The sequence below is a fragment of the Leuresthes tenuis genome, unplaced genomic scaffold (genome assembly GCF_036924035.1).
Source record: "Leuresthes tenuis unplaced genomic scaffold, fLeuTen1.0.hap1 SCAF_6, whole genome shotgun sequence".
In the NCBI taxonomy this organism is placed as follows: Eukaryota; Metazoa; Chordata; class Actinopteri; order Atheriniformes; family Atherinopsidae; genus Leuresthes; species Leuresthes tenuis.
In genome coordinates, this window is record NW_027325360.1 from 37,784,608 (window position 1) to 37,796,382 (window position 11,775).

General features: G+C 40.7%; 1 protein-coding gene across 1 annotated transcript in view; it reads left to right on the plus strand.

The window, feature by feature from the left end:
• Nucleotides 1–6,851, plus strand: part of LOC140309270 (amyloid-beta A4 precursor protein-binding family A member 1-like) — a 74,099-nt gene extending 67,248 nt beyond the window's left edge. Inside the window, exon 10 of the mRNA XM_072387080.1 lies at nucleotides 6,780–6,851. Within this exon, the coding sequence (XP_072243181.1) occupies nucleotides 6,780–6,851 (72 nt within the window). The remainder of the gene's footprint in view (nucleotides 1–6,779) is intronic.
• Nucleotides 6,852–11,775: the final 4,924 nt, after the last annotated feature.

Below are 11,775 nucleotides of genomic sequence, written 5' to 3' on the forward strand. Positions count from 1 at the left end.
AGTGACCTCCTGACCTACTATTGACCTTCCAGACCCCTCAGGTCATCTGGATCTGGTTTTTTAATCAGTTCTCAGAGTCAGTACCAGACATGGAGAAGCTGCATTCAGCTTCTATGCTCCACATATCAAACTCTCAGAAAGCCTCAGATCAGCTGAAACACTCAGTGTATTTAAGTCTAGGTTGAAGACATCTGTTTTAAGCTGAATTTGAATAAGCTTGAGTTTCAAAACGGAATCATGTCATAACTACTGATTTTATCTTTCATATATATAATTTTTTTCTTTCTTTTGTTTAAATTTAAATCATGTTTTTATTTATTTCTTCTGTTTTATTGTCTCTGTAAAGCACTTTGAATCACCTTGTTGTTGAATTGTGCTATACAAATAAACTTGCCTTGCCTTGCCTTGCCTAAGTATCTCTTTATTATTAATTATGGGTCACATCTTATTCACATATAAAAAAAATCTGATACGTGTCGAATTCAGAACAACATTTAAAAGTGGCCTGATTCCGTTTCGAAAATGTCAGATTCAATGCTGTGCTGTTCACACTGTCAAAAGCAAATCGGATTTGGGTCACATATGAGCGAAAAAAATCGGATTCAGGTCACTTGCAACTGCAGTGTGACCGTAACCTTTGTTAATTTTATTAGCCCAATGTTAGGAGGCAAAATGTTTTTGGCGGCATGAAAAAAAAGGAAAAAAAACATTAGCCGCACAGCATTATAAGCCAAGGTCAATGGGAAGTGTAACCAGCAGCTACCTATTAACCTACGACCTACTATTTTTGGATGCCTTAGCGCGTCACGCTCTTGGAATGGAGCGAGTGTTCCGAAACCATGTAGATATCCTTGCAGAGACAGATATACAGATATACCTTGCAAATATACAGCTTGCTAGAGCCACAACTTCAGAGAGAAAAACACCGATCAAATCCAATTCCACCACACGTCCAGGTCCTCACCACCCTTGGATTTTTGGCCACGATTTTTGGCTGCGTTTTGCACAATATTGCCATGAATGAGGGTCTCCCACTACCTGAACAACCCCCGCATCAAAATGACATCACGACGAGGCAACAACTGATTGCATGGCTTTAGCTGCAGTCATCGATCGCCTGGCCATGGCGAGATGTTTTTTTTTTTTTTAAATTAGAGCCATTTTCATATCAAACAATTTCTTCTTTATTTTGGTGACATTACCAACTACAGGTGACATGGAATTAACATCACTCATAATTGCTTCCCATTTCCTCGCTTTAGCAGGTTCTGTAATTTAACAGGAAGAAACCTCTGGCAGAACCAGACTCAGGAAGGGTGGCCATCCGCCTCGACCAGCTGGGGTTTGAGAAGACAGAAAAGAGGGGGGGAAAACACCATAACACCATTCAAAGGATACCTGTTGGAACAGGGAAACACTATTTAATAACCACAATAATGTCATATGTACATAATATCATTTGAGAAATTAAACAGGGGGAAAAAGAAAGCAAAGTGAGGAAAGGTGTGACAGATGAGGTCCCCCAGCAGTCTAAGCCTATAGCAGCTTAACTATGGGATGTTTCAGGATTACCTGAGCCATCCCTAACTATAAGCTTTATCAAAAAGGAAAGTTTTAAGCATAATGTTAAAAGTGGAAAGGGTGTCTGCTTCCCGGACATTTACTGGCAGCTTACTCCACAAGAGAGGGGCCTGATGACTGAAGGCTATGCCTTCCATTCTACTGTTAGAAACTCTGGGAACAACAAATAAACCTGCAGTTTGGGAGCAAAGTGCTCTGTTAGGAAAATATCTTACAATGAGATCTTTAAGATATGATGGAGCTCGGTCATTAAGAGCTTATATATGAGGAGAAAAATCTTAAATTCTATTCTGAATTTAACAGGAAGCCAATGAAGAGAAGCTAAAACTGGAGAAACATGATCTCTCCTGTTAGTTCTCATCAGAACTCTGGCTGCAGCATTTTGGATCAGCTGGAGGCTTTTCAGAGAATATGTGGGACAGCCCAATAATAAAGAATTACAGTAGTCCAATCTTGAAGTAACAAATTCATGAACTAGTTTCTCTGCATCACCCTGAGACAGGATGTTCCTGATTTTAGCAATATTACAAAAGTGAAAGAAGGCAGTTTTATATGTGCGTCAAATGATAAATTGTGATCAAAATAACTCCAAGGTTCCTCACTGTAGAACTAGAAGTCAAGCAAATACCATTTCTCCCTTAAGCGCTGGGGTCCAAAGAGAACAACCTCAGTTTTGTCTGAATTTAGAAGCAGACAGTTCTGAGTCATCCAGGTCTTTATGTCTTTAAGGCAGGCTTGTAGTCTGACCAACCTACTGATTTCATCTGGTTTCATAGACAGGTACAGCTGAGTATCATCAGCATAACAATGGAAATTTATGCCATGCTGCCTAATAATGTTACCTAATTGGTCCAAGCACAGAACCCTGAGGAACTCCACAGCTTACTCCGATGTGTGAGAAGGATTCTTCATTTACAAGAACAAACTGGAATCTATCAGATACATATAAATTAAACCAGCCTAATGCAGTTCCTTTAATTCCAATAACATGTTCAAGTCTCTGTAACAGAATGCTGTGATTAATTGTATCAAATGCAGCACTGAGATCCAACTGGACAAGCACAGAAACAAGTTTGCTATCAGAGGCTAAGACGAGATCAATGGTAACTTTCACCAGTGCTGTTTCTGTGCTATAATGCACTCTGAATCCTGACTGAAACTGTTCAAACAGATTATTTCTATGTAAATGATCACAAACTTGAGCTGCAACAATTTTTTCAAGAACTTTAGACAAAAAAGGGAGATTGGATGTAGGTGGATAATTAGCCAACTCTTCTAAATGAAGAGTAGGTTTTTTAAGTAAAGGTTATGTATGAATTTATTAATTTAATTTTGGCACTTGTACTCTTCCATAGTGAACCAGTTCCCTCCTGTCTAGTGATGTCGTTCGCGAACGATTCGTTCGAGATGAACAAATTTTTTATATGACTCGGGAGTAACGAGTAGTCTCAGTGAGTGATTCGTTCGTTTTCACGCAGTACCCTTCCTCCCCATATGACAGGCGGCTGCTGCATAAACTCAGTCAGCACGACAGGAAACAGAAATAATTAATTAATTTCCATGCAGTACCCTCTCTCGCCACATGGCAGGCGGCAGCTGCTTAAGCTCAGTCAGCAGGACAGGAAACAGTATTGATTCGTTCACGACTCAACTGCTGGCGGCTGAAAACATTGTGAGATCGGGATGTAGCCTAGCGACAGGATGTCAATAAATGATGTGGAAAGGAAGCTCAAAGAAGGTCTTTGGAGAAATAATGTTATGGTCAGAAATTCAGCGGGAGCGAAGTGAAGAAAACAGTCCCGCACAGGGCTCTACTGTGGACTGAGACACGAAGGAGGAAATGAATGATCTCTGATTTGTGATGTTCATTCATTTGTCATGAAATCGTAATTAATTAGTGGTCTTCGGTTCTTGTAGATATGTATAGTGTTGTTGTGTATGTAATGCCTTAAGTGTGTAAATAGATTAATGATAATGTAATAATGTGAATAGATATATATATATGAAAATTATAACAACATATTGATTTTGTGTTATACTCTACCATAAAATAATATAATATAAGAAGAAGAAGAAGAAGAAGAAGAAGAAGAAGACACAATAAATGCACTATATAACATTTTAGGGAACTTATTGTTACTTTTTTTCTCACTTAATTGTGTTACTAATTGTCAAAATCAATGTGAGTTTTACATTCACTTGTTCTCTACCAGCTGTCACGTGACAAATTAACGAACGAGAACGATCGTTCAGCCCTGTCACGTTACAGCTACCGAGTCAGCGTCAGGCTTTAAACAACAATGGCAGGGAGGATACAGACACAAGTCACCTTATTGTGTATTTGCTTTCCCAGGTTTTCACATGGTTTGAATTGTTTGTGGCATTTTGTGTATTGTATTTTGTCAGCTCAGCTGAAGCAAACTATGTTTCCTTCAGTGTTAAGTGTTTATAACTGTGGCCATTTTGTGCAACGCCCACAGTACGGCTACAGCAGTGCCACCTGCTGGAAAAATGAACGAAATGATTCGTTCAAAGATTCGTTCAATTTACTGTTCGAGAGTAAATGATCCGATTCAGCCAAAAGAGTCGAAGTTCCCAACACTACACCTGTCATGTTAAAGGAAAGAGTAAAGTCTTGTTAACTGACAAATTAATGTTTGGAGTCCCAACAGTGGCTTTACTTATGAATAGGTGCCAATGAAGCTAACTTTGTCTGCTAAGAAAGTGCAGATTAACAGTTGCTAATCAAGAGAGCTGACATTAGTGAGAACTAGAAAATTTCTGAAGAAATTTTGATGGGTGCCAAGCTGCTGCCCGTCCACACAGAGACATATGAGTTAATGTGCTGAGAGTAGAAGGTCAAATTGAAGGCCAACCATTATATGATCGTAATCCAGTCTGAAATATGAGATTCTGGCTTGTTCTGGTGAAATCTGCCTGCTTTAGACACATAAGGCCCGATTGATCTGTTCAGAATAATGGAAAACATATGAGTGAATGCGCGCTATCGCATTTGTGTCGTTAGGGGCTGCCATGAAGCTGTTATCACAACTGATGTGTTGAGAGTAATGGAAACATATGAGTTAGTGCGCGCTACCGCGCGCATTTGTCTCGTCAGCAGCTGGCATGAACCTTTTAATCTGTTCAGATTAATGAAAACATATGAGTTAGTGCGCGCTGCCGCGCGCATTTGTCTCGTCAGCAGCTGGCATGAACCTGTTAATCTGTTCAGATTAATGGAAAACATATGAGTTAGTGCGCACTATCGCGCGCATTTGTCTCATCAGGGGCTGGTATGAACCTGTTAATCTGTTCAGATTAATGGAAATTTATGAGTTAGTGCGCGCTATCGCACGCATTTGTCTCGTCAGCAGCTGGCATGAACCTGTTAATCTGTTCAGAATAATGGAAATTCATGAGTGAGTGCGCGCTATCGCGCGCATTTGTCTCGTCAGCAGCTGGCATGAACCTGTTAATCTGTTCAGATTAATGGAAATTTATGAGTTAGTGCGCGCTATCTCGCGCATTTGTCTCGTCAGCAGCTGGCATGAACCTGTTACCCTGTTCAGAATAATGGAAATTTATGAGTTAGTGCGGGCTATCGCGCGCATTTTCTCACGAGCAGCTGGCATGAAGCTGTTTAACCATGTTGGCTGCCCTGCTGCTGCCCTCCTGCTGCTGCCCTTATGCTGCCCTTCTGCTCCTGCCCTTCTGCTGCCCTAATGCTGCCCTCCTGCTGCCCTGATCCTGCCCTCCTGCTGCCCTCCTGCTGCCCTTCTGCTGCCCTAATGCTGCCCTGCTCCTGCCCTAATGCTGCCCTCCTGCTGCTCTAATGCTGCCCTCCTGCTGCCCTAATGCTGCCCTCCTGCCTTGCTCCTGCCCTAATAATGCCCTGCTCCTGCCCTCCTGCTGCCCTAATGCTGCCCTCCTGCTGCCCTAATGCTGCCCTCCTGGCTTGCTCCTGCCCTAATGCTGCCCTGCTCCTGCCCTCCTGCTCCTGCCCTAATGCTGCCCTCCTCCTGCCCTCCTGCTCCTGCCCTCCTGCTCCTGCACTCATGCTGCTATGTTTACTCTGCCCTCATCAGCCATCTTGGCTCTGCCCTCATCAGCTGGGATAGAACAGGGCAGCCATCTTGGGTGTGGTCAGCATTAGTTGCTATGGGCAACAGCTGTGCCTGCCAACTGCCAACTGCCAAATCTGCACCTCACTTTGTCCCCTTAAAATCATGGGGTTTTCATATTGAGGCAGAAATCTGGAACAAAACGCTCGCTGTTCGAAAAGTAGAAGTCTTATCCGAATAATTCTTTCACCGTGAGCGCCAGAAGGGACGGGGGAAGCCAGCGGTGTCATTTTTATTCTTCTACCCCCCGTGGCTCCTTTATTATGGCAGTTTTAAAATGATTTTTCCCACTGATTTCAGGGCTCACCCATTTTATAATGGGATGGAATGTTCCCTCTCTGCGCTCACAGGTGATTTGTGAGAAATCTATGAGGCCCAGCTCAATGACAGTCACATTGGGTGAAAGACAACTAAAATACCTACGTTTTGATGTATAATTCATCCAGATCAGGCAGATATTTTGGACGTGAGAGGAATTTGTTCGAGAAATTGCTTTTTAAAGATTTTTAGAGTGACAGTTACAGTGTAACTGACGTGAGCCGACCTCCTCTGGACACTTAAAACGTAAACTGCCGTTGTGTCAAAGCTGTATAAGCTATTAACAAGCCCTTTACCACAGTTAAAGCTGAGTCTTTCCTGTCACACACAAACTTTGAATGATGTGTGTGTGACGCTGTATGGCTGAGTTCAGAGGCCTCCAAGGGGCCTTTTTGGCCTTCTCCATTCATTTTCCCATTGACAATTTGCCCGCTTTTTCCCATTTATCCGCTATTCCGGTCGAGTAATGAGAGAGAAAAGTAATAGCACACCTCTCCCCATCGGCGCGCACGCAGCCATGTGTTTTTTATTTTAGTCGGACCTTCGCTGTGGAGTAGCGTGCCGAAAAACGTGACGGAAGCGGGAGAATAATAAGTATGAGCAATAGTAATATGTGTGCCCTGCCTTTGGTATTGGCACCCATAACTAACTGTGCAGTTACAAAAATATCAATAATCGTGGGCATTATCAGAGCTTAGTAGAATATTTGGGTTAAAACTGCTGCTAAAAAAGAGCATTCTCTTCTCTATTCTGTTTCAGATTAATATGAAGACCATGCCTGCTGCCATGTACCGGCTGTTGACTGCACAGGAGCAGCCTATTTACATTTGACAAGAAAATTCCTTTCATCTTAAAACTACCATTCCCTCCCACTGTCAACCACCTCAGCTGTGGATTATAGTGACTTTCCTGTTTTAATGTTTTTCGCTTACTTGTCTTTATACAGATTTATACAGATCCATCTGTATAAAGGGTTGTATTTTTACTTTGACTTGAAAAATGATGTTTACACATGTTCTTAAGCTTCTAGGATCCTAATAGTCTATCTTCATTGTTCACATATCATGTTCTGAAAGTCATTTATAAAGTCAACACATTAGGTAAAACAATTAGGAGTGTTTGGTAGATCTCTCTTTTCTCATCATTTTAGGCAACAATAACTGATAATTTATTGAAATAAGAAAAAAGTCCTCACACTGTAAACTCCTTTTTATTAGCTGTAAACAACTTTTCTATTTATTTTGTTTGAACAAAAGTTGCCACCGTTACAAATGTACCAGTATACACATACCACATGTACCACATACCATATGTACCGCAGACATAACCAATCATCAAATCTGATAATCTACAATATCCTGTGATTTCACAAGACAAAGCAGTGGAATGTGAGTTGCATCCCAGCATTTTTGCAATTTTCCAAGCCTGATTGTAAACGTCACTAAAATACAACGCAAACACAAACTGTACCAGAAAACTTTGTTTTCCCTTGGCTTCTTTTGAAATATTAAATTGGATTTCCTTAAATAGAGATTGAGACCTTGTTTACTTCAACAGCTTTAGGGCACCAGGCCTCTGAGGCAGGACTTTATTTCTAATTTTCATTGTTATTCGTTTGACTTGTCATATTTTTTGACAATTAATGTTTTCTCACTTTCTCTTTGTTGTCACATACTTGTGTCTTCACATGCTAGTCAAGCAGAGCTCTTTAATCAGAACAACTGTGTGAAACACCACTGAATTTTTCCTCCAAAAACAGAAATGGTCTTGACTATGCTGGAAAAGCATTTTTTGGATTGTGGAGAAAGACCACATTGTGTGCCACAAAGTAAAATGAATGAAGTAAAAAACAGGCTAACAAACTATTAGCTTGACAAGCTGTGACAACACACATCCTGCACCGTTTCAAAGTGAAATCCCCTCTCAATTTAACTGGATTCATCTGCTTTCAGCAGGGCTCTTAATGTAATTAGCTGTGCATTCATACTGTATGCAACATTTTATTGAACTGATTCAAAGAGGTTCAAAATAGAACAATCAAATAGTATAAAAACATAGTTAAAACAGCATCGTTAGTTTATTTAACTGATTAGATAAAAGTGGTATTTATAGACTGAAAATTACAGACTTGTTTTTAGTTTTAGTTTTTCCTCTCCCACTCCCTAACCACTATTTGAGACCAGCCTCAAATTGTTGTCTCCATCCTCAGCTAATGTACACTATATTGTCAAAAGTATTCACTCATCTTCCTTTACAGGCTTATGAACTTAAGTGACATCCCAGTCTTAATCCATAGGGTTTAATAAGAAGTTGGCCCACCCTTTGCAGCTATAACAGCTTCAACTCTTCTGGGCAAGCTTTACAGAAGGTTTAGGAGTCTGTCTATTGGAATTTCTGACCATTCTTCTGGAAGTGCATTTGTGAGGTCTGATACTGATGGTGGATGAGAAGGCCTGGCTTGCGGTCTCCGCTCTAATTCATCCCAAAGGTGTTCTATCGGGTTGAGATCAAGACTCTGTGTAGGACAGTGAAGTTTTTCCACACACAACTCGCTTATCCATGTCTTTATGGACCTTGCTTTGTGCACTGGAGACCAGTAATGTTAGAACAGGAAGGGGACTTCTCCAAACTATTTCCACAAATTTGGGAGCACGAAATTGTCCAAAATCTCTTGGTGGCATGCTTTGCACCACTGCATTCGACAGTTTGCATTGCACGTGGTATTGTGGCTTGGATGCAGCTGCTCGGTGATGGAAACACATTTGATGAAGCTAACTGTTCTTTAACTAATCTGAAAAATTAAGTTTGGAGGTTTTTAGTGACTGACTCTGCAGAAAGTTGACAACCTCTGTGCTCTATGCTCATCAGCTCTGTCATTTTACGTGGTCTACCACTTCATGGCTGAGTTTCTGTCGTTCCCAATCGCTTCCACTTTGTTATAATACCACTGACCGTTGACTGTGGAATATTTAGTAGTGAGGAAATTTCATGACTGGACTTGTTGCACAGGTGGCATTCTATCACTGTACCATGCTGGAATTCACTGAGCTCCTGAGAACGACCCATTCTTTCACAAATATTTGTAGAAGCAATCAGCATGCCAAGGTGCTTGAATTTATACATGGAAGTGATTGGAACACCTGAATTTCATTATTTGGATGGGTGAGTGAATACTTTTGGCAATATAGTGTATCAGTATTCTGCACTTTTTTGAAAAATGACAGACATGCAAAATTTTAGAATTGTATGGTGGCCGACAGGAGGAAACGTGTTGCAAACGGCAAAACAAATCTAACAGTAAAACGCTGCAAGAAAAAAATGCGGGATTCACAAAAACGACTGGAACACACTTTTGACACAAATTTGAAAACACATGCAAGAGAGAAACGCTGCAACTTAGAAACACACTGCAAACTTCAAAACACTTCAAAACTTCACAGCTAACATTAAAAGACATTGAAAGCTGACATTAAATTAAATCAAAGCACGATAACATTAGATACATAACTGTGCTGCTCTTCTATAATATGGTAAAAGATTACGGCCAAGTGTTTAAAAAAGACAAAGGACCACGTACCTTTTAACTTTCTTCTCCTTCGTTACTATGCTTGATCTCCCATAATCCATCACCTATCCCAAAGGTCGAGACCCCCTAGTGGCCTGCCAAACTTCTGTTGAGTTTTGAGTGAACTTGCAACGTTTCTCTTTTGCATGTGTTTTGAATTTTGCAGCACGTTTCTCTCTTGAAGTTGTTTTGCCATTTGCGTTGTGTGTGCTCTGTTTGTTTTTGTGATTGCCATATTTTTCTCTTGCAGCGTTTCTTAAATCAGGAGTTTTAGAAAGGTTTTAATCAGACTCAACCTCTGATAAACAATTCTCCATGCCTAAACTAAAAGCTTAGGCATTTCTCCATCATGTAAACTCACACTTTTTCAAGAAAAAAAAAGAACCAAACAAAAAAGATTAAAGTTGGGATTAGTCCTTTTAGATAAATGTTGAATTGACACAAAATAACTTAGTTTTGACATCAGATGGAATTACCTATGCTATTTCAGTCATCTTTGCCTGAAAAGTTCTCTGTCATATTCCAATAACCAGCTGCATCTCACTCTGCCCTTTCACCCCTTAGTCTCCCTGTTGCTCTGCTGTGCTGTCCGCCTAAAATCTTTTAATATTGTTGAAGAGGACAGAAGAGGACACAAGATGCCTTAAATTTGAGGAGTTTGGACAGTTTCACACATTTGTAGTGAACTCAAGTGTAGATTTAATAGGAAACTTAATATTTGGGAGGCTCCAGCAACAATCCTGTGTGGTAATGCTTTTCACATCAAGTGAAATTATTTCCACATTGGGAAGAAACAGATTTCACCATATTTACCATATTTGTCCTTTGGAGTCAATATGGGTGACTCTCTCCCACGAGACCTGTCCCATAACTTATGTGGAGAATATTAACGCCCCAATGCAAGCTAGCGAAGCCTAACCCTGAAAAAACTAAGGAACCCCCTTTATATGAGAGTCGGTGGAGAAACCAGATGTCAGAAGAATTCTCTCAAAATTAGGCTCAGAGTCGCTGGATACGATTAACACAAAACATTTATTTCTTGCAAGAAAGAGACATTAACATTGTTGATGTTTGCTGGCTACACAATGTTATGGGAAAGGGACATTCAATGTTATGGGAAAAGGGATTACAAGCCATTTAATGTTATGGGAAGACGAGTTCAGACAGTCAAAACAATTTTGCTTGCTACACAGTATTATGAATACCAAAAGACAGGAATAGCCCCCCCCCCCATCAGAGAAACTGTTATTCTTGCAGTTTTTCTCATAGTATAACTAAAAGGTTTCTTCCTCCTTTCTTGGACGTGTAAATCAAAGGTGACACCTATTGGCTTTGACCTAGCAAGACAAGAAACAGACCTCTCACACCTCTACCAAATATTTTCTGAAGATTTACTTTCAGGTGGATTTTTAAAACTTTGTTAAATGTGTTTTATACCTTTGCCTGAACTTTTAGTTCTTTACGGTTTGCAGTGATATCACAAGTTGGGTTAGAACATCAAATGTTTAGAGGGTTAGGGTTAGATAAGTTATGTGCCGCCCCCACCAAAGAGGAGACGGTGAGTGCACTCTCACCCCTACCTTTTGCTGCAATGTCCTTATACCCAATAAATTGGATTTTACTAGGTGTTATAAATGTAACTTTCATTTTCCCTTACTTCCTCAAATTAGTTTCAAAGTAGCGTAGCTTTGCTTATGTTCATCTGTTTTCTTCACAATTCCTTCACAACGTTTCGACTTAGTTTTGTCTTCCTCAGGTGTTAAGTGTGTTCTGTTCCCTTTTTCCCATTTTTTATGCTTATTCAGTTTGAATTTTTTAAGATTGCTTTAATTTAGCTTAGAGGGTTAGGCTCAAGAGTTTTTACTCAGTGGTCTCCCTCCTACGCAACCAGCTGGTTACCATGGAGTTTGGTGTAGAAACCAAGGGGGTGCACGCTCAACTCGTGATCTCGCTGGGAGCTGCTGCGTGTAGTGCCATGGTCTTGGAGTAACTCAGGAGACCCTGGGAAACTCCGTGCAATTTGAGTTGTGTAGCAATGTGGGTGCGATAGACTCAGGGTCCTTATGGTGTGTGTTATGTGCTGCTAGGATGGGAGGGGGGGGGGGGGGGGGGGGGGAAGTAGAGAGAGAGAGAGAGAGAGGATGGGTTATGTTTTTGGATTGTGGTGTGCTGCGGGTGCGATAGGAAATT